This window comes from Pelobates fuscus, chromosome 4, assembly GCF_036172605.1.
Source record: "Pelobates fuscus isolate aPelFus1 chromosome 4, aPelFus1.pri, whole genome shotgun sequence".
Classification (NCBI taxonomy): Eukaryota; Metazoa; Chordata; class Amphibia; order Anura; family Pelobatidae; genus Pelobates; species Pelobates fuscus.
Window position 1 is genome coordinate 366,717,577 of NC_086320.1, and position 24,880 is coordinate 366,742,456.

Below are 24,880 nucleotides of genomic sequence, written 5' to 3' on the forward strand. Positions count from 1 at the left end.
GTAGCTGGGTGCAACTCAGACAGTCTCAGTACCAGAGACCAAAATGCTGAATAACAAAATAGAAGGAAAGTCGAGGCACTCCAAGGTACAAATCAGGCAATTTTATTGAACCCACTCCATCACAACGTTTCGACCTACATGGTCTTTGTCAAGCTTGACAAAGACCGTGGAGTGGTTCAATAAAATTGCCTGATTTGCCTGATTTGTACCTTGGAGTGCCTCGACTTTCCTTCTATTTTGTTATTCAGGATTTAATTCTAAGGCATAAATATTTTTATTTGGACGAACACTTTTTCTCAGAATTTCGGTCAATTTGTTTAATCTAAATCAGAGCTGGAAGAATAGCCATATGCCCAAATTACAAAAATAGTTAAGCTCTTCTTCAAAGTACTGTGTGGGCTCTTGGGCCTTACTTAATTGGCTGCCTGGATGTATTAGCTTTGTTGTATTGCACACTTTATAGTACCACTTTTGGGTACCATAACAACTTCATCAGAATAAAGTTGCTATGGTGAGAGGAGCTCCCAAACACCAGCTTCCCTGATAACAATACATGTAAATGAGAAGCTACTGAATGGCTGATCATCAGCTGACTCTCTAATCCTCCCAGAATTGTCCGGTCCAAGGCTTCAGTCAGCAACAGAAGAGAAGGGGCAGATTGAAGTATTTAGGGTTAAACCATTTGTTAATGATTCAACCCCTTCAGGTAAGCAGACACCCAGGACCACCTCACACCATAACATCTGAAGTTGTTATGGTGCCCCTAGTGACCCTTTATGGGTTCTTTTTGTATAGATATCCATTTGCAAGAGTATAATTTAAGGATACAATGGAATAATTCGACACTGCAGAACTTATTAGGTAAAAAAATATGTTTTGAACAGGTAACAGTTATGGAAAAACACACCTATAGCACTGAATGTAGGTGCACAGCGAGGCAGGGACTTTATAGTATCTACAGGCGGAGGATGGAGTTTGACCCAGGAGTGAAGAATGGTTAAGTTCCTGAATGTTCTATAATTAGTTAATTCTTCAACCACGTGAATGATGGCTATTGGGAACCATTTGGTAGAACATTCATCTTGCAAGTTGCCCTTAATGCCATATCCTAGGTACAAATTTAACCTATAGATGTTTATAGAGTATAAACAGAACAATCCTTGGTATTTTGTGCTCACAGCAATGAGAACCTATTACCCGGACAGGAAGGTGCCCAAGGGAGAGGTTAATACTAACGAGGGTTGAATGGCCACGTTTAGTGGACATACATGCCGGGCAAGATTGCAATGTATCTCTGTTTGCTATAAACAGTATTCCCTTATAAATCGTCCTCTGTGTAATGCCGAGTCGTGCTATAGTTTGCTAGTCTCATGCTTTTCAGTTCTAATTAAATGTGCCATCAATTCCCCTCAGATCTGCTAGATGGCAGTATCCACTGTATTTGTAAAGGGCAAGATCCTATGTCCTTTAATAGCACTCTATAGTGTTATGAATACAAACATGGATTCCTGACACAATAGTGTTTAACTCTTTAAGTCCCAGGCCTTCCTTATATCTCATGGGAAAACTGTTTTTACTCACCTTTTCTCTCACACAGCGCCGGTCACGCTGCATCTGGCCCCTTCCATGGCTGAGATCATCAATCTTGTAGATCTCAGCCAATGCAATGATTTCTCACAGGAAAGCATCGGGAGGATATTGCTCATGCGCGCATTGCCAATCAGCATTGACTCACTGAATCAATGAATCTCTATGAATAACATTTAACACATTCACGCAGAGCGTAGAGATGCAGTATGCAAGTGCTGTGCACTGTGCAGCAGTGAGATAGGAAGTACCTCAAGTGCCTGTCTGAGTGACTGCCATTAGAGGTGGAGCTAGACAGTAATGTAAGCACTACATTTTCTCTCAAAATGACAGTGTTTTTACAGTGCTCAGTCTGCAGAGAGAGACACCAGAACAACTACATTAAGCTGTAGTGGTTCTGGTGTCTATAGTATGCCCTTAAGTAAATTATACACCTTTAGATTAATAATATTTGCCACATCAGTGCTGGAACAAAACATAACATACATAGTATCCACATAAAACTGCAATACTGGGGGGCGGAGCCTGGAGCTGAGCCTGAACGGACGCACTTAATGTGAGCTCCGAACAAACGCCGATAATCCGCCTTAATCCGAGGTACCGAGGTACCATCCAAAGACCCAAACACCCATCGGACTTCCCCCTGGAGCCCAAGGCTCAGACGAATGCCGTTCCAGTTCCCGCAAACGGGTAAAAAGACCCGGCAAAAATCTGGGGCCTACCTGACACTCCAAGCCACAAGGTACGCGACGGAGGTCGCTGCATTCGACGCTCGACACAGCACCTACCTGTTAACTGACCCTGCGGAATCGGATGGCTACACAATGGGTCGCAGGTCCCAAAAGCCTCCACCAACTGCCAGCAGAGGCATTCAAGATATAGGTGACATGCTACAGAGGCCAATGGCGCCCAAGATGGCGGCTCCGCCGGAGCGCACGCCAGCCTCTCCAGATGAGGGGAAACAGCATGGGGCCGGATTAGAAACATCCACCGCTCCCCAAGTCACAGAACCACTAGCTAGCCAGGACACTCAAACCCTGGCTACCAAACAAGATATTGCCGACCTCCTGATGATGGAAATGAGGAGAATGCATGCAGCAGACATTAACCTAATAAAGACTGAATTACAAGCGAGGACAGCACGCACACAGGCTACAGAGGAGGACATCCTGGACCTCAAAAACGAGGTGAGAGAGTTAAAAAACACTTGCTCCCATATGCAGGCCGTACAGTCCTCCCTAATCACGAGACTGGACCAAACAGAAGACCGCAACAGACGCGCTAACTTAAAACTAAGGGGGATCCCAGACACCATAGACTCCTCAGAACTACCCCACTACCTCAGACGTCTCATAGCAACAATTCTGCCACCCGCTCAGGCAAAAAAACTTGTGTTGGACGGCTGTTTTAGAATCAGAAAAGCCAGACAAGCACCAATGGACGCCCCTCCAGATGTCATTATCCGATGTCACTCCGTGACCGACAAAATTAAGCTTCTCACGGCGGTCAGAGGGAAGACCCCGCTAACATTTGAAAATTCACAAATTACCTTTTACCAAGACCTGACCCACAACACATTACTGTGGCGCAGATCCCTGGCCCCGGTCACAACCCAACTGAGAGAGGCAAAGATTGAGTATAAATGGACATTCCCAAGATCCTTGACAGTGTCCAAGGAGGGCGCCACGCAAGCCTCTCCTCACTACAGAACGCAGAACCATTCCTGAGGGCACTGGGGATACTAGCGCTCACCCAAACAAGGGAGAATCCCACAACGTCGCACACATGGAATCCAGAGACGGTAATCTCTTTCACCCCTAGGAACACGGAGAGAAGCGGAGCCCTAACCTGAACTGCCCCACCGTGCCAGACCTTAGACCCTATAAGTGCCCTCCGCAGGCGCAGAGGAAGGGCTGATCTGAACTGTAACACTGGCGGTCAGCAACTCTAATATATCCAGCAGGCACTGTCTCCTCTTTTTTGCTTTGCTTGCCGGCTCTACTGCTGTTTTATCCTGTGACTGTTTATTTTTATTTCTATGGGTTATGTTAGTTTTTGTATTTTGTTACTGTTTTCAGCATGATACTACTACACACACATCTAACAAGTATAGCATACGCTATACCATAACTGCGACCAACCATCACCAGCCGTGACTGACTCGGACAAAGAACACCACAAGCTCCAGGGAGAGTAATCTTTCTCCCACCCCCCCCGTGACTTCCTCGGTAAGAAGTCGAAACCCCAACCCATCGGTACACCACAAAGACGCAACGGGCTCTATGAGCGATAACGCTCACCCCACAAGCACACGCCAATCTACACGGACACAATAGAATTCACTCGCAGACACTAACAACACTAAGGACAGCCATACGCACACACACGCAAACCTGAGGGGTACAAACATGCTGACAACTGCCTCCAGACTGATAACCTGTGGGTACACACCCCCCCCGATTTAACATGAACCCGAAACTCGTAGACTGACATACACTGTGAATACACTCCATGGAGGCCTTAGTTTCACACTAATTGACTTGTAAAAAATAAAAATGTGCAGATCTAGCTGACGTTACAACTCCGAAATGACAGACAAAAGTATGCCTTAATTTTGTTGTGAAGTCATGTAACAACCATCACCCGCAAGGCTATTGTGGCCAGCCGGGTTGTTTTGTACTTATCCATGCACGCAAAAATAAAGAATTAAAAAAAAAAAACTGCAATACTCACATGGGTGACATCATATGCCAGGAGTGCATACTTCATGTCTCGGGATATTTCATATTTGCTGACCCTTAAGGCGTCCTACAAAAAATAAAGAGTAAGAGTTATTGATACAAGCAACACAACTCAAGATAGATGTAATTATGCAGTGCAGTGTTGTATCATTTTTGAACAGATGCCTGGCTAGAGAAGGCCCTCCAGAGGCCAGGATTAACACATTTTCAGCCGTGGATCTTTGGGACTTTTTAAATCCAGGAGCCTGAAGAGCCTACTGACATAGCATGAACCAGGACTTACTTAGTCTTACTTCCCTTCTACCATCAGCAAATCCAGATGATTGGGTTTTGCACAGCCACAGGTGGATTTAAGGACTGAGAGGTGTATGTATTTATTAAAAATTGGGTGGTTTGCATTTCTTCCATACTTTTTTTTTTGGTTTGGGTGAATTTTGACCATGCAAACTAAACTTGGAGATTTGCTTCCTTAGGAACTGCAAATTGGCCGAATTCTTGATTTCCAAACCACCATATAAACTAATCATGAAACAAACAAAATGGACAATAGACAGTTCATTTGATTCATAATTCGGAATTACAAAAAAGAGATGATTGATTGGAAAAAATAATTATTGATGGCTAGGAGACAGACACTAAATATTGATCAAGTGAGAAGTGAGCAAAAGAGGGGAAAAAAGGAAGAACAGTAAAAAAAATCTAGAAGATGGCAAAAAAATAACCCAGTTTGAAGCACTTCCAATTTTGCAACAAACTTGGAAAAAGAAATCCCTCCTGACCCCAGAATGGCAGTGAGATTAATCCTTGGATCAAGAAGTGATTACCCTACATTGAAATATTATATTCTTGAATATTCTGTTTTTGCAAGTGTGCATCTAGTTGCTGTTTAAACATATGTAGATCTGTACACTTCTTTATTTTGCCTTAGACTAAATCTTCTTTCTTCCAGTCTAAACACATGACCTTGTGTCCTATGTATAATCCTGTTTTTGAATAGATTTCCACAAAAACTGGTTTGTATTGGCCCCGGATATTTTTGTATAATGTTATCATATCCCCCCTGAGGTGACGTCTATCTAAACTAAAGAGGTTTAAATTTGTTAACCTTTCTTCCTAATTAAAATGTTCCATTTCTTTTATTAATTTTGTAGCCCGCCTCTGCACTTTTTCTAATGCCATAATTGCATAGCATGTTCAAGATGTGGTCTTACCAGTGATTTATAAAGAGTCTGGAACTGTATCAAATGCCTCAGCAAAATCCAAGTAGATCACATCCACTGCAACACCCTGATCTATACATTTACTTACTTCTTTGTAGAATGCAATCAAGTTAGTTTGACATGACCTATGCATCAAAAATCATGCAGATTTTTACTAATAACCACATTATTCTTAAGGAATTCTTGAACATTATCCCTTATTACCCTTGCAAATACTTTCACAGCCACTGAAGCTAAGCTCACAGGTCTATAATTCCCAGGCAAGAATTTTGAAGCCTTTTTGAATATAGGAACCACATCTGCCTTCCTCCAATCCTCTGGTACACTTCCTGAAACTCCTCCAATCCTCCGGTACTTATCAGTGTACTGCAAATATATACATAATTATTTAGGCCATTTTTACACCCTTTTGGTTTATCTGAATCTTTTTTCTAAACCATTTGCATTTTTTTTGTTTTATTACTTTAAATTTGATCTACATTGTTCTAACTTTGCCAAGAGAATGAGAAGACCTAGTTGGGCACCATTGATTTAGACTGTTATAATGATACTGGTTTCACCTGATCTAGATTAATCTACTAGTGCACATATAGTCCAATCTTTCCAACTCAGTCTTCAGTGCACAGCAATGGTCAAGGTTTTGTAAGTATCCCTGTTGGAATAGAACCAGGACATGCCTAAATACTGAAGTGTTGGGGTGCCTTGGAGACTGGGTTGGGAACTTATGATATAGACAATTTCCAAGAGTTGAACAAACCTTACAACTTTGGAGGTGGCCATAAAACTTCATAATAATGTGAAGTCGAGCATGGGCCAGGTACTTAGTTCACCTAGGGCACCAGAAACCCTAGCTAGCCCTGATGTCCAGATACATAGTAAAAAAAATGTGCCCCATCCCATACGTTGAGCTTCATACACCAAAGTTACCAACATTTTATTTGCTTCTAATATGTGCAAGGACAGCTGACCAGCAAAACTTAATTTCATATTAAGTTTAGTTAATGGGCATATACCTGACTTGGACCTGATGGTCTAACGAGCACAAAACTAATTGAACAATAACCTCTGTGATAGATGACACTCTGATAAATGACCAGTCGCACATAACTGAGCACATGCCATTGATTTTGGAAAGTTTTGTGAGGTAAGACTGTCTGTGGTAAATGATTAATTAAACTAATTGAGCATGTGCTTCTGTGATCGAGTAAGATCTGCGATGAATAACTAATTGTTATTAATTGCGCACTCGCCATCGTTGAGAGGAAATTCTGTGTAAATGACCAAGCATAATAAATGAGCTAGCGCCCTGTGCTGTATGATCGTGTTTAGTGAGTACGTGACCTCAGAAATAGATTGAGATATGTGTAGTAATACAATGGTAATAGTATAACCAGTATTCAAATGGTGAATAGCTGCTTACCTCCCCTCCACATGCGACATAATGGAGGAAACCTGGCTTCCTCAGTGATGGTAAAATCCATGCTTCTCATAGAGGATGATTGGGGACCTCATGTAAATTCATGGTGAATGTTAATATAATTATAATAACATTTCTTCAGCCATTTTGATGCACTTGGTGTCTTAGTCAACCATGATGTTGTCTTTTTGTTTTGATGGCTGAATAAACCACCATTACGTGCTGCATGCTAAGGAACTTTCGAAGGAATGTCTACCACCCATTATCATCTTCCGCCATGAGATTCAAGGTGAATAAGAACTGCCTTCCTGTGATTACACCCATGAGACAACTTCTGCAGGTGAACTTGGAGTACCTGTATAGGTCCTGAATGCACCAAAACTGTATTTAGAAATGGCACTCACCGGCAACACTGTGCTGGAAATGGCAGAGACCACTAACTAAGTGGAAGGGTATAAACCAATCCCTCCAATTCAGGCTAACATGTCTTCTTACTTTTCTTGCCAACAATGGTATAACCTTATACAAAATGCAGTGTAATCTCAGAAGAGTTAAATCGAGTGATATATTTTTGTCTTAAGATTTTCAGGTGATTCCATTGACACAACACACAAAACTACATTAGTAATATTACATGAAGCTGACCTTGTCATCTCCACTTTTGTGACAGGACAACTTTGAATATTAAAGGTGGACAAGGCAAATAAGGACAAGGATTAGTATTCCTGCAGGCTCACTTTTAGTTACCAATCCAACCATTAGACGCATAGAAAATGAATGAAACCACAAATACAAAGTTGAAGGTTTTTTTAGATAGCATCATCTCTTGTTGGCATTAAATGACCTTAAACTTAAATGAGCACTCTTACCACCATAACCATTGCATAGGTGCAAGGTGGTTACTGCCCTGACTCCCACACAATTTATTAGAACTGTAGAAAATTGCTGCAGCAATTAAGAAAAATACTGTCAAAGTCAAAGTCTTAAGTCAAATGAGGAATTTGTACATGCTTCTTTTCCATCTACATCCAACCATTGGATGGTTACAAGCGGTACATGTCCCCACGTCACCTCTCTAGATCTCAGAAAGTGCATTCCTACATTCATGATGGCTCAGCAGCTTCGAAGAAACCAGGCACATCTCTATTTACAAAAAGTGTATTTGAAGTTGGCAATAAACTGATTGTAGCTGCTATAAGCTTGTTTAGCATTTCAACACATCCTGCAGTATATGATGCATGTGACCATTGCAATTTGTTGTACGGGGTTTTGGGGATACAATTTAGATGCCAGGATAAAAGGTCTCAAATTGGTAAATCCACTTTCCAGTTTGGGATTACCATGTCCTTGAGTATGTTCTACACCAAGCATATCAAACTTGCGGCCCACAATTAATATATTTGCGGCCGGCCTGCTCTGGGGCCGCTTTGTGCTGAGGCTCCGAACAGCTGCAAGACTGGAAAGATATTTCCTGTCTGAGTCTTGCCTTCCCTCCCACGGCCACAAGAGCGCAGAGTTGCTGGCCTGCTTTCAGATAAGAGCAGGGCTAGAACTGGAGCACAGGAGGCTCATCTTAAGGTAGGAGAAGAGAGACTTAGGGGACCTTTCTGTGTAGTGTGTTAAATTGAGGAGGGGAGCAGTATCTTAATTTGGTAAGGGTCAGGGCCAGTATATTAAATTGGTGGACGGAGTGGGCACTGTATTAATTTGGGTAGGGAGGGGGGCAGTGTATTAAATTGGGGGAGGGAGTGGGCGGTGTATTAATTTGGGGAGGAGGGGGCAGTGTATTAAATTGGGAGAGGGAGTTGGCAGTGTACTAATTTGAGGGAGGGATGGAGGGGGCACTGTATTAATTTGGGGGATAGAGTGTGCCAGTGTATTAAACCGGGGAAGGTGAGCAGTGTATTAATTTGAGGGAGGGAGGGAGGGGACAGTATATTAATTTGGGAAGGGTGAGGGCCAGTGTATTCAATTGAGGGAGGGAGTGGGCAATGTATTCATTTAAGGGAGGGGGCACTGAATTAATTTAAGGGAGGTAGGGTGCCAGTGTATTAAATTGTTTGAGGTAGTGAGGCTGTGTATTAGAGTGGTGGGAGGGTAAAGAAATGTGTTAAATTTGGAGGAGGGACGGCAGTGTATTAAATTAGAGTGGTGGGAGTGGGGGCAGAGGGTTAAATTAGAATGGAGGGAGGAGGGGCAGTATATTATATTAAGGAGCAGTGTATTAAAATGGGGAGAGGGGGCAGTGTATTGGATTTGTGGGCAGTGTATTAGATTGGGTCTGCATGGAGGCGCTGAACGCTTCCCATGGAGACGCTGATTGGACGTGCAGCTTTTTGCCACACATCCACAATAACCTCCAAATACTTTCCTACGGGAAAGCATTGGATTGGCTGTGATCATCAAGTTTGTTTTTTACAGTTGTACAACAGCATACATTTACCATTTCAGTCCCATTCAGTCCCATTACCAAACTTTTCTTAATATGTCAAGGTAGTTGGACTGAAACATTGGTTATATGGAAATGCGTCTCCTTAAAATGAATTCGCTCTTTGAGGACATCCACTATCAGTTAGGCAACTTTTTCTATATCGTACATTTAAACATACGTTTTTATGAAAACTAAAGTTTTTGTTTTCTTGTGGCCCACATAGACTTAAACCTGGTTTATTTGGCACGTGTTAGCCTTTGAGTCTGACATGCATGCTCTACACATTATTAAATTGTTAATCCACAGCAAGTAGAAGTACAGTGCACTTCCCAGACCATAACGTAGCTCCACCCATGAGGAGCCTTTTATTGTAGTTAATGGCGCCTAAAGGTCCATAAATCCCTGTCCATTGAAGATATAGCCATATAGTTGAAGGGTCCTTTGCTAATGTCTCCAGTTATAAGAAACTGTGTGCATGGGCACATTAAGAGGGCACCTTCTTGCACCATGCCATATGAAATGAATGTAGGTTTTTAGGGTAATTAGAGTGTCCTTCTAACTATTTCAGTTTCCAAATAAAAGAATGTATAATGAACTCTAAAGCTATATGACCGAAAACATTTTGAAACATTTTTGAAAGACAGATTAATTTTAACCACATAACGTGACAATTTAAAAATGTGATGTCTATTCTTTACTACCTTTCTTTTTTTGAACTCTCTAAACACTCTTTTTTTAAATTTTGTTCCACCATCTGACTTTGTTACTGTGTTGGAAGCTGCTGTATATGAGAAAATGCCTGATCAGCTTTTTTTTTTTTTTTTATCTGCTCTGTTTGAAGATAGAGCTGTGATCTTCTAAGAATGTCATACAAAAGACTGTCCTATGTGCTGACTGATCTTTTTTTGTCTAATTTTATTGGATTCGATGTTTGAAGTGACAGATCACTCACTTGTGCATGTTTGCTTCTTTTGTTCACTTTTTCTGGTCTTGTTAAAAAGAAACTAAATGAAAGTCAAGATTTAAACTATCACTTGCTGTAGGTTTGAGAAGATGTACTTTCTAAGTCAGCCACTCAGTTCTTCTCACTGTTATGATAACCCTTAATTTCATTTCCAGTTAGCCGAGGGCACTAGGGATCCCTTATACTTATTTCATGCATAAAATATCTTGGGAAGACTAGTACCCTCCGCTAGTTGATTTAAAAGACCACTATAGTGCCCTGAAGGGGGCCCCCACCCTCAGGGTCCCCCTCCTGCCGGGCTCTGGAGAGAGGAAGGGGTTAAACACTTACCTTTCTCCAGCGCCAGGCGGGGAGCTTTCCTCCTCCTCTCCTCCTTCCTCGCGCCGTCATCGGCTGAATGCGCATGCACGGCAGGAGCCGCGCGCGCATTCATCCGGTCGCATAGGAAAGATTTTACAATGCTTTCCTATGGACGCTGGCGTCTTCTCACTGTGATTTTCACAGTGAGAAGCACGCAAGCGCCTCTAGCGGCTGTCAATGAGACAGCCACTAGAGGCTCTAGAGGCTGGATTAACCCTCAGTGTAAACATAGCAGTTTCTCTGAAACTGCTATGTTTATTAAAAAAAGGGTTAATCCTAGAGGGACCTGGCACCCAGACCACCTCATTAAGCTGAAGTGGTCTGGGTGCCTAGAGTGCTCCTTTAAGTTGACAGTTGGAGCATATAAACTAATGCATACCTCCCAACACTCTAAGATACGAAACAAGTCTGGAAGTGAATTTCACTGGTTATAGTATGTGAAGAGCAGTGTTACTTTTGTCGACTAACAATGTTAGTCAAATTTTAGTTGACAAAAATTTTTGAGATTTAGTTGACTAAAACAATTCAGATGACTAAAACACGACTAAAATTAAACTGAAATTTGCCACCAAAATTAACACTGCACAGAGGGGCTGTGGAAGGTTCAACAGAGACAGATCAAGCCTTGGGAGAGAGACACCCAGAGCGGCTGGAAGGATACAAAGAGACACAGAGGTGTTGGGGAACGGGCAAAAGAGACAGGTAGAGGCTTTAACTAAACCTATAAGATTTAAGTTGTGTCGACTAAAATCTACTGGAGATTCAGACGACTAAAACTAGACTAAAACCTAAACAATTTAGACGACTAAAATACGACTAAAACTAAAATGGCTTTTTAGTCAAAAGACTATGACTTAAAACAAAATTGAAATTTGCCGCCAAAATTAACACTGGCGAAGAGAAGAATCCACAGAAATGTGAGATCAGCAAGTCTGAAAGTGCTTTTGTCTTGGCAGAAATACACATTAATGTCCTCAGCCAGTTGTATGTGCATATAACAATACACCTTTAATGACAGAAGCAGGACACCATTTTAAAAAAAAAATTTATGTGTCAAATCCAACTGGAAATGGAATTCGGGGAGATTTACATGTATTTTCACGGATGCAGGAAAAATGATTAACCCTTTCATTGCTAGTTAAAAGGCTATGAGTGTTACTGACCTTTTTTTTGCATCAACCATTACTCCTTTTTGCATCAAAGTAATTTTTATGATGAATGGTAAGGGCTCGGTTCACAATATGTACAAACAAGCTTTGACTCCATGATTTGTACATTTAATTAATTTTAACCTCTTAGCATTCCCTTGGAGCCTGATGTTAAGACCACGGTGAGTTTTTTCTCACCGCTACTTGTATAGGTCATTGGCAGAACATCTGGCCTTAGAGGGAATCCAGATACCGTGAAAATGAAGTCATCGCACTATGACATCCAAGGGATTCATTCAGAGATCTTGCCAGGTACACTCTTTTTTTCCAGACGAATATTACATCGTCTTACTGTACTGTCTGTTTGGATAATAAGTGTCGACATTTTGCACAATATATATTTTGCTGTTGGTGGGAAGCCAATGACTTATCCAGGAATGGACCTGCATCATCTGCTCAGATTAACCACATAACTATTTTGTCAAATAGTTTTTATTGAGCAGTTTTGCAATTTTAACTAAGGAAACAATAATAATAATTAACATTTATCAAGATAAATGAATGAACACTCATTAAGAAAAAAATACACCCCCCCCCAAAAAAAAAAAATCAATAATATAATAATACGAACAGGGGCAAAACTTCCACCCATTATGGAATTGGGAAGAGCATAATTATAATAAACAATATCCCGGTATCTAAATATTGTAAAAGAAAACAGTTTGCATTGTTTGGTAATTAATATTATGTTCTCGAAAAGTAGACGCAACTGGGCTAGGAACATTAACAGAAACACTAGAAAACAAACAGAATTTTAATTATATAAAATATTAAAAACATTTGACAGTTTCCTCCCAAATGTTCCAATGGTACTTGAGGGAAACAGTTAGGCTAGATCAGCGTTTCCCAATTGGTGTTCCGCGGAACAAAATTGGAGTTCTGCTGTGATTTGCCACCCGATGGGCATTGCGGCAGAGGGACTCAGTCGGTGCTGCGGCTAATTAATTGTGTGACCGGGCTGAGTAGTGTGGGATGATGGGAGGAAGTGGAAGACGGTAATTTCCTCCCAGCTTCATATAGAAAACGCCGCACTGGAGGGAGAGAGGCAGCAGCTGGGAGTGAGCGGCTCACCCCCACACACACACCAGCCTCAGCCAGCAAGTCACTCTCCTGCTGACATCAAGTATGCTAACAAGAGATTGACTGCAAATATAAGAAAATCACATGTGTGTGTATTTGACAGTGTGTGTGTATATCTGTGTGTCACTATGTGTATGTGTCACTATGTGTATCTAAGTGTGTGTATCTGAGTGTGTGTATCTGTATGTCAGTGTTTGTGTCACTGTGTGTATCTGAGTGTGTGTATCTGTGTCAGTGTTTGTGTCACTGTGTGTATCTGAGTGTGCGTATCTGGGCCACTGTGTATCTGTGTATGTGTCACTGTGTGTACCTGTGTCAGAGTGTATCTGAGTGTAAGCGCCAGTGTGTGTATCTGAGTGTCAGTGTGTGTATCTTTCAGTGTGTGTGTATCTCTGTGTTAAGGTGTGTGTATGTAGCAGTGTGTGTGTCTGTGTGTGTGTCTGTGCCAGTGTGTATGTGTCACTGTGTGAATCTGAGTGTGTGTATCGGTGTGTATGGGTCACTGTGTATATATGAGTGTCAGTGTGTGTATATTTCAGTGTATCTGTGTGTAAGTGTGCATATATCTGTGTGTATCTGAGTGTGTGTGTGTGTGTATCTGTCTGTCAGTGTGTGTATCTGAGTGTATCTTATATTTGTGTCAGTGTGTGTATCTGATTGTCACTATGTGTATCTTTCAGTGTGTGTGTGTGTGTATTTGTGTGTCAGTATGCATGTATTTGTGTTTTAAGGTGTATCAAGATGTGTTCATGTGTTAGTGTGTATCTTTGTGTCTGTGTGTTTATGAATGTTTGTATATGTGAAGTGTGTATCTCTGTGTTAGTGTATGTATGTGGCAGTGTATGTGCATACATCCCAGCAACCAGACACCAACACAACATGCAAACACACCCCTGCAAACACAAACATTACGTACAAAAACACCCCTGAATTTAAACTCCAAAATTATATACAAACACACCTTTCACTCAAACACCAATACTACACACATGCATTTAAAATCCAACACTACATCCAAAACACACCCCTACACTCAAATGCAAACATTACTAGGAATGGCAGATGGATCACTGTAGGATCTGGTAGACTTAGAGTTGTGGATAAACTGCATATTGCACAGTCTGTTGATTTACATAATTCATTTTCTGCACTTTCAGAGTGTAATGGTGTTATGGAGACAGGCACTGAGGCTAGTGGTGTTGTGGAGAGAGGAAATGAGGCTAGTGGTGTTGTGGAGAGAGGAAATGAGGCTAGTGGTGTTGTTGAGAGAGGAACTGAGGCTAGTGGTGTTGTGGAGAGAGGCACTGAGGCTAGTGGTGTTGTGGAGAGAGGCTTGGATGTAGTAGTAGTGGATGCATGGAGTAGCCTTCCAGCTGAAGTGGTAGAGGTTAACACAGTAAACGAGTTTAAGCATGCGTGGGATAGGCATAAGGCTATCCTAACTATATGATAAGGCCAGAGACTAATGAAAGTATTTAGAAAATTGGGCAGACTAGATGGGCCGAATGGTTCTTATCTGCCGTAACATTCTATGTTTCTATGTGTCTACATACAAACACCAACTCTACACACAAAAGCACACCTGCTCCTAAGTACTACAATCTGTTTACTATCTGTAGAAATAATTGTGTATATACCAATAAAACTAAACTGCTAACTAAAAGATTTGTGTTACGGTGCAAATTTTTTTTTTGGGGGGGGGGGGGGGGGGGTGTTCCACGATGTTAAAAGGTTACACGGGAAAATGTTATTGTGAATCCCTGGGCTAGATGGTAAACAAAGATTCAACTCGTGCCGTTTATGTTCCAGAACCAGGATATAAAGCTTCTTTAATAACTGGAATCATAGTCAATTTCCAATATCTAGGTACAACCGTTGTAGCCGCGATTAAACCTACTAGTATTCCATCAATTAGTGAAACCTCAGGAATTATTTTGAATAGACACAATTCTGGTGATAAACTCTCAACAGAGCGAAAAATATCTTTCGCATATACACTCTTCCAATTTATCTAAATACGTGGACATTGCCACCACATATTAGAGTAGGTGCCTATGTCTCTGCGTGACTTCTCCTCTGCAGGATATAATTTATGCATATTACAGGGCAACCTCAAGCACTGAAGGAGCATGATGGAGTTACACCTGTCCATGAAAACTAATAATGACACATTTGGAAGATTCTAAGAATGCCGGTGTATGTCAGATGTATGTTTATTCTGTGTGATTGGAAAGGTATAAAAAACATTTCCAAAGGTGTCGACCAAACCTAAAGCAATCAGCAGTAGCAAGCCATTGGTTGTCCTACAATGTTTTGTATAAATATGAGAAAACCACTTTAAATATCTGAAAATTCCAACACGGCAAACAATCGAGATAGTCAACCTGTTGCTTTGATCCATGATTCCCCAGCTGCTGTATGATAGTGCGAGCATATAGGGCACAGCGGTTGCCCTATTCACTGCCCACGTCAATTGAAAAATAATAGATGTATTTCAGGGATGACTAACTACAGCCCTGCAGCTGTTTTTTTTTTTAAATTAAATGCACGCAGCATGTTGATTCAGCCAAGAATTCATTTAGCGTCACATTTCTTTTTTATAGCCCAATGGAATTGTCAATCTTATTGTTTGTGTGAGTGAGTGTGTGTGTGTGTGTGTGTTTGTGCGTGCATGCATGCATGCGTATGTGTCTAATGGAAAGTAAATACAGACACTCACCAGCTGCACATTTCTAAATAGAATGCAAAATTCCTGGCTTTCAAACTGAAAAAATAAAAAGGACAATGATGTGCATCTAGACACTGATAACACAGTAGAGAAGCAATCATGGCTCTCCAGCTGTTAATGTGTGTTCACTTCGGATTTAAAGTCCAAGGGTCATCAAAGTTTCAATCCACAGCAGGACCTTTTTCAGAAATACGTCCTGCAGAGGACTCGAGCTTTGACGCAAATAAATAGATATTATCAGCTTTAAAAGCGACGGCTGCTTCTGTGTTCTTTAGAGTAATAAAAAATACACACAAAATATAAGACATAATAAAGAGGAAACTCTGATAAACATCCAAGGAGTATATACGGGGTAATAATTGGATATAATATACAATTTGGGGAAGTATTCTAATTTTGATATTTAATAAAGGCATCAGATAGACATATAGAGATTGATCGAGAATGTGCAAATCACTTTCCACTTTTGCTGCTTGCATTCCAAACTTGGTACCTTGTGAGTGATAGACATATTCTTCCGGAGTTTTTATGAATATATATAATTTAAAATGGCTTTGTCACTTTGCAGGTTTTTTGCTATTAAGTTAATAATGTCTGTCCCTCTGTTTATCCTTGTTTTGTTTTTGTTTTTTTTTAAATCCGCCTTAGTTTATTTGATAGACAATTGGTGGAGTTTAAACGACGTTCCGATTTCAGTTGTTAATCTAATTAACCCATAATCTATTAGTGAAAAGAATCCAGAGAAGGACAATCTGCAGACATCATGGACAGAGAAGAACAAAATGGAGGCAACCAGGTAGGAAGAACCAGTGAATTAAAGAAAAGATAATAGATACAAATAAAGGCAAGTGACAAAGAGGGGACTATAGTAATTAAAATACAAGGGATATAAGGAAAGTGAGACTGGAAACAAACACATGGCAGAGCTGCTTTAATCCTATTACATGAACAATGTAGACATAAGAGGTTGTTGCCCGAGTTGGTTCTGGGTAGTCCCCCATTAATAATCCGTTTACCCACAGGCCTAAAAAATTCATAGCTTTCGATCTTCACTCTCAGTGTTTGTTAGGACCCTAAAATTTACTTATTTATTTCTATATCGTTGCTGCATTGTGCTGGCAATGGCTTGTCTTGTACGTGTTAATTATTTTTGAAGCAAGTTCTGGATATTATTCCTTAGCATTTATATGTGTCATATCTGTGCATGTTGTTAAGCTATGAACACAATACCATATTATTATTATTATTATTCTATTATTTATAGAGCGCCGTCAAATTCCGCAGCGCTTTACAATGGGTGGACGAACAGACATGTAGTTGTAACCAGACAAGTTGGACACACAGGAACAGAGGGGTCGAGGGCCCTGCTCAATGAGCTTACATGCTAGAGGGAGTGGGGTAAAATGACACAAAAGGTAAGGAGAGTATTAGACTAGTGACAGTTGCAGAAGAGGAATCAGTTGGGAGCTATTAAGAGTTTAATTGATACGCTTTTATGAAGAAGTGGGTTTTTAATGATTTTTTGAAGGAGTGGAGACTGGGTGAGCATCTAACGGAGGAGGGAAGCGAGTTCCACAGGAACATATAATTACACAGCACACATAGTTCAGGGCTCATTTAACTGAGACTTTGTGAATGGGATTAACATAATAACATGCCTAGAATGTCCCCAATGGCATATTTTATGTAGGTTAGAGAGGGCATAATTGTTAACATAATGCTCTCTACCATAGACGAGGAGAAAAATAGATATGTTGGCTGAGAGTCAAGATAAAACATTAGATACATAAAACTCATAATTCAAAATAGAAAAATACATTCTTAAATTAGTTTTAACACATTCATACAACAGCTGAATAGAGAGGATTAGTTATGGCAGCATTTTATTCTTTCAAATTATTTATTAACTGATCTATTTTTTGTCTATAATCCTAGAGAGGCCCTGGTTAACCATGACTTTCATGACTTTATATTCAGAGTGCTGTTTTGTTTTTGTGCTGCTATGGCAACATAGTTCTTCAACCTATGAATATCCATGTCTTCTGTCACATGACCACAAGGTAGAATTAATCAAAAAACAAAGATTTGACGTAGCTATTCTAGGCGATGAACCAACTAAGGTGAATGTTCTCTGGATCCAACATTTACAATCCAAAGCCATCTACCAGTGTTTCCCAGCAAAACATGACACACTGTGGCTCTGTGGGGTTCCCCAAATATCCTCTCTTTTGATAAATATTTCATTCCAAGCCTTCCTTCCCCTGTATTGAAATAACTGTTGTTTGGTGTCCTGCTTTGACTTGATTTTCTTTCTTTATAATGACTCCTCCACAATCATCTCCATGGACTGCCTGATTTCAGTAAGCGACCATTGAAAGGGGTTTATGAAAGGGATGTCTGGTGTTACCCTTTCTTTTTGATCTGGCAATAAAATACAGGTCAATTTTGAGCATATCCAGGTAATCATTCACAGATGACATGTTGGTATGCATCTCCAGCCCAACCCACTCCCTCTCAGTCATTCTGATTATTTTCACTTATTAATTCTTCCTTTACAGATATAATTTTATGTTTATTATCTGAAATGTTAACCCACAAACGTCAATATCCCTTTTTGTTACATACAATAGTTGTTTTAAAATAAAGTAAATGGTTACAGCCAATATCTTGCTTATTATGACTGCTATGACACATGGATTAAGTATCGAACTCAAATTTGGTATTTACGCAGTCTAAGCCAGGAGTCCTTAGATCTTTTAAAACTGCTTCCTGTGACAATGCCAACAAAAGGGTGGAACCAAGGACAACGTCATAAATAATATTAATGTTATTAACAATCTACACAACAGAACATAATACAAGTCTTGTGTTTGCTTTTATTAAATTAATTAGAGTTACAAATATTAAATATTAAAGCTGGAATAATGTTGATTATTTACCCCATCACTCCTCTGTTTTGTGCATTAAATTGGACACTGTCGTGTTATGACAGACCCCCTTTAAAACTGGCTTACTAGGAGGCTGTTGATTGTATCCAAAACCAGGATTACATGAGTTTACGCAAAGTAACACTTGATTCTAAATACCAGCACAGAATAATTTCTTCTGGAGGACACACAAACCTTTTGTCAAGTCCTTATAATAATGTAATCACATTAATTCTACCTTAATCGCTGTTACAGCCTACTATGTTTCATATGACAGTGAATAATCTGACATCAATATTCATAAACCTTTATACCTGTTACGCTCATTCATACATATAAGGGTTTATAACAATAGTAAAAATAGCAATAAATTATCAAGGAGATATAAACACATTCAGTAAAGAAGTGTGCAATAGAATAGCAGATGCAGAGTTATAGAAACCAGAGGTCAACTGGGAAGAACAAATTCTCCAAGGACCATTAATTCAGACGATGTATTAAATCAGTCTGTTCAGCATATGCAGTACTTATAAAATGCATGTTCCATTTCAAGAGTTTAAAGGGGAGCAATCCAGCACTAAGCTACAAACATGCATTTAAGACAGGTGTATTTCAAGCACGCATACTTCTCTCCTTAATGGTAGACACATACTGTGTGAATAAAAACCCCTATGTCATAGCTCCACCCTCTTCATCTTCACGTGCTAACAGGAAGTGTTGTATGAGATATCAGGAAATGGACAGCAGTACAATCTTTTTAAAAAAGCATGCTATTTCCCAAGGGAATAGGAGAAGGTCATTCATGCATATGGAAACATTTTACAATCTAGTGGATTCCCTTGAAAGCTAGTAATCTTATTAGTAACATTGAATAGCGAGTGTCTTCCAATCAATCACACATACTCAATGCTTCTAGCACTATCTGTTCAATAGCATATGGGAGATTGGCTTAGATAATTCATTCACTATCTGGCTGATGTTGACAGTGCTAAACAGAGCAACCATATAGACTTACAAGTCCTTATTACACCAGCATCTGGAAATATAGGATAGCAAGGACGAGGAATGTTCGGGAAAAGGCAATAGAATCCATTTACGCTATTTATAATATTCAGTTCTGTATTTATCTGTCACACGTACAACTGCATATATTGTATGTAGCATTGTTGCAACATACAGGCTTATTGTACATTTTAGAGGGGTGGTTCGGAAATCTACATTCCCAAACATTGGCATTAATTCTGTACAATTACCTACAAGCAAGGATTTTTTATTTTTTGTGATTTTACTGTGTCTTATTTACTGTGCATCTTAAAAATTATTTTCTTTATTTTGGGAACTAGTCCTTTCAGGAGCAAACCTACCACACACTTTCCTCAGATACGGTTCCTATAAGTTCCATGTCCCTTTTTTTGCTACAAGGAATAGACAAAAGAAACGGTAGGTATGAAACAATTGCGTCATAAGGTCTGTTAGTATTTTACAATAGAATACATTAAATAACTTGGTGATTCTTCAACTTATAGACACTGTATATTCTGCAGCAGAGGAGTGTAAACATTCCTCAGACAATTCCGTACGTCTCAAACAAGGTACATGCGTTTGAAGACAAAGTTATGACATTTCTGTATATAATTAAGCTGATTTTCTCTACCGCTTTAGCTTTATCATCATTAAAGATATTTATACAAACTGTCTATAGCGTGTGCTTTTTATCTTTTCAGTTGGTGCAATGGACTAAGAGATGTTTGATGTACCGTTTTGCTAGGTTCTGTGACATATTCGTCATACCAGCATGGATTAGTCACAAAGATGTCTCCAAAATATTTAGCATAAATACGTAATTATGTAAATCTCTTAACTGCCTAGTCTTGTCATCACCATTCTATTGCTGAAAATGTATTTTTTTTAACAGTGAAACTTAAAGTATTAAACTTAAATATTGTAAAGTAATGAGCCATCATGTCGTGTGTTTTTATTTATTAATACAGGTAATTATAGTCCACATGATTTTTTGAGACGCTAGATTCAAGGCATCCTAGCTGTTTTTTGAGACGCTAGATTTTGGCATCCTGGCTGTTTTTGAACAACACATTTTATAACTCAAAATTATGTTGCTGGACATGTTTGAACTCCACAAGACAGTTTCTTTTTTTAATGTGTGACTCATTAGATTTCACTTAACACATCGAGACATAATACATATATTTAACGTGATCTTCACTCATCTATCCAAACAATTAGTTGTATCGGATTTTCACCAAGTTGGGAATTCCGAGAATTTAACAGGATTTTGGGCCACCAAATTTAGTAACATAGCTAGTTGGAGATTTTTTTATTAGGCTACTATGGTCTAAAACTTGAAATTCTTTTGTTTCTTTCGCATAATTTCTGGTTTGGTAAATTAAAATCTAAAATGTGACTTTCGAAAACTATCTAAGAAGTCTGATATTTTTGGGGGATGAGGATTTACATCACAACGCAAATACACAGGATGTGTAAGTGCTGGTCAAATTTTGAACAACATAAAACAGTTATTTGACAAGGTGATGGCCTAGCCATATTATAACATTCTATCCCCATTAATTGTATAATTCAGAAACTCACTCCAAACACCTCATAAAAAAGTATACAAACAAATATGCATGAATTGAATTGTTGTTTATCATTCGAGTTAAACAATTAACTAAATGTTGTTTTTTGTTGCAGAATATTCTTTTTTTTTTTTTTACCTAAGTTATATTTTGTGTAGTATATATACATTTTCATTAGTATGAAATTCATTCATTCATGTCTTTGTACATTTTATTCATATATCAATTTTTTTTTGCGTGGACTATTTTTGAAAGGAATCTTTTATGATCCAAACATTGTTTCTGTTGCTTAACAGATTGTGCTTAAAGGGACACTGTAGGCACCCAGACCACTTCTGCCCATTGGAGTGGTCTGGGTGCCAACTCCCACAACCCTTAACGCTGCAAGTGTAATTAATGCAGTTTTTTATAAACTGCAATAATTACCTTGCAGGGTTAAGTCCTCCCCTGGTGGCTATCTATTAGACAGCCACTAGAGGGAACTTCCTGCTCTATAGCACAGGTTTTCTGTGCTAGAGCGTCGCTGGACGTCCTCACGCTGTGTGAGGACCTCCAGCGTCGCTCAATTCCCCATTTGAAAGCATTGAAAATCGTTTTCAATGCTTTCCTATGGGGTGCGCTAATGCGCATGTGCGGCATTGCCGCGCATGCGCATTAGGTCTCCTCGGCCAGTGGGCGGGATCAGTCTCGCCCACCAGCCGACGTAGGCAGAAGGTGGAGCGGCAGGGGAGGCGCAGGCAGCGACTCAGGTAAGTCAATGAAGGGGTTTTCACCCCTTCAGCAACTGGGGATTGGGGGGTGGGAGTGAGAGGAATCCTGCAGTGCCAGGAAAACGGATTGTTTTCCTGGCACTGGAGATTTTAACATTAACATTTTAACAGTTGTTTTCAAAATAAAAACCTAACTATGTAAGTATAATCTCATAAGTGAGATAAATATCACGATCAATGAATATTTAAAATATAGCATGTACTTTAGGTATAGTTTCCTTATTAACCCCTTAAGGACCAAACTTCTGGAATAAAAGGGAATTATGACATGTCACACATGTAATGTGTCCTTAAGGGGTTAAAGCGTAGTATGGAGTTACAATGTAAACTCTGAATGTTCTGTTTGAATCTGGAAATAAATTGAGTGATGTAACTTTCTCCTGGAGTATACAGTGTAATGATAATTTTTAAGTGCAGAGTGATACCATGGCAACATCTGTAGGGGGCTGCAATATGTGTATGCCAAGCACTGTCTACCCTGCAGTATGAGTGGAGCCTTATGGCCTCCATTGGTTCCTCCTGCCACTATTTCCCAGCTCCCCATTGAGATAAATACTATCACTTACTTATTAAGAAGAGCTTTTTTTCTCATCAATAGATATTAAGTCCCTGGCCCACCTGGCCCTTGTTGTAACTTTCGAAACTTGAAGTACATTGAAGTTATGCAGCATATTAATTTCCAAGCATAATTTCATAGCACGTACACGATTTTTGTTTCTCCAGTCATACATAAAATATTTAAAACTGATATTTTCAGACATAAATACACAAATGCATTAAAACACAATCCACTGCCCAAACACAATTTGCATACATTTAATTATGCATATTTTCATTGGGGTTATATCTTTAAAAAAAAAGCATGCAGAAGCTACAGTTCCCTTGTCTTTTAACCCAGTCAAGACTTTATGTGGCTGTCCAATCACAGACTTGCCAATGCAGCTCAATGAGAAGTCTTTGCAATCTATAGACTGAATTAAGTACAAACTTTTAAGCAAAATATCAAAAGTGAACAATTAACTTAATTTTATTTTCTACACATTTTCTATCTTATGCTTAACTAAATCTGTTTTTAGCTAAAGGAACACTATAGGGTCAGGAACACAAACATGTATCGCTCACCCTATAGTGTTAAAATCACCATCTAGCCCCCCCCCCCCCGAACCCCTATTTCCCCCCTAAATATAATACAATCTTACTTGTATTTAAGTCTGCAAATGCTGCCTCTGCCCCTGAACTGCCTGCTGTCTGCTGACATCATCAGAAGTGATTCAATCACAATGCTTTCCCATAGGATTGGCTTAGACTGTCAAAGAGGCAGATCAAGAACAGATCCAGCACAAGCCCTGGCCAATCAGCACCTTTTCATAGAGATTAATTGAATCAATGCATCTCTATGAGGAAAGTTTAGTGTCTCCGTGCAGAGGGTGGAGAAACTGAATGTCAATCAAAGTGTGCAGCACTGTCCCAGGAAGCACCTTTATGAGCAATTTAAAGGAGTGGCCAATAGAGTTATTACTAATGTAAACACTGCATTTTCTCTGTAAAGGCAGAGTTTACTGCAAAAGGCCTGAAGGGAAAGATTCTAGTCACCAGGACAAATGCAATAAGCTGTAGTTGTTCTGGTGACTATAGTGTCCCTTTAATTGGTTTACTAATTATAACATTTCAGTTGCTCTGTAAAAGTGCAAAACAATAATGATGTATAACTGAAATGCAATAAGCAATTTTTCTAGCAATATATATGATAATAATAATAATACTTAGAAAAGTGGAGCTTATGTATGATGGAGGTGTCTTATATTGCTTAGAATAATGCAAATTCTACATGACTCAGAAAGTCAAATATTAATGTGTGCAAAGAAATATATAGCCAGTTGCTGGAGATCTCTGTTCTGTTAAATAAATAGCAAGAGAAAGATGAATGTTTTTGCTACAAAAATTAAAATAAAATATCTAAAAATAAAATGGCTCTTGTATCCATATTTCTTACAGCCAGTCCGCTCTGTTACAGTTGGTCCAAAAAATATATTTACTTTTTTTGAAATTATTATTATATATATAACTGCAACATATTCCTCAACGCTGTGCATTGGAATTCATCAACTCGTTAGTGACTGATACTTTTCCTAAATTACATTTGTTACTGAGGTTGTCTCAGCATTTTTGTATTAACCTGTATGTTATTTGAGGTGGAGTACCAGAGTCAGAATTCTAATTATTCCCACGTTGCGATGCTATTTTTGCAAAGGACATTCACATGGGGTATTGCAAGTAGATATCTGCACAGTGAGAAAGTTTGGTTCAGCCGAACCATTTTTCCCAAAATCAGGAAATGTTCAGTCTATATTGGTTCGGCACTGCTAAATGTTTCTTTAATATAATATCATGCATTTTCCCACCATTTGGTTCATAGATCAAGTGATAAAAATTAACCAACTGAGGGGCAAGGCTGTATTTTTATATTTATAAATTAAATACATAATATATAAATATATCTTATATTACTGCTTATCATTTCTTTCCCATTATTGGTCTCTAAAATCAACATTTTAGTGGCTGCCCCTAGCTATCAATAAATGCAAAAAGAAAATAGAGTAGAGAGAGATTGTCAGGTTGCCATAGATATATTGGGGGGTAACCCCTGTGGATAATAGAGATAACTCGTAGAAAAGAGAGTATTAGTTCCCAAAAAAGAAAGAGTATAAAAATAAATATCTCATTGTCAGTTTCTTGGTAGGAACTAATACCATATAGGCAACCCATAAAGTTTACATATATAGTGAATATAATTGATATTAAAATGTACCTTTTAATAGTAAGCATTAAAAAATATGTCAAAACATAGTGACA

At 39.2% G+C, this 24,880-nt stretch overlaps 1 protein-coding gene across 4 annotated transcripts in view; it reads right to left on the minus strand.

The window, feature by feature from the left end:
- Positions 1–24,880, minus strand: part of DPP6 (dipeptidyl peptidase like 6) — a 1,023,075-nt gene that overhangs the window by 173,180 nt on the left and 825,015 nt on the right. For all 4 annotated transcript variants that reach the window (XM_063452684.1, XM_063452681.1, XM_063452683.1 and 1 more), the window contains exon 5: positions 4,321–4,395. In XM_063452684.1, coding sequence (XP_063308754.1) covers positions 4,321–4,395 — 75 coding nt within the window. The remainder of the gene's footprint in view (positions 1–4,320; positions 4,396–24,880) is intronic.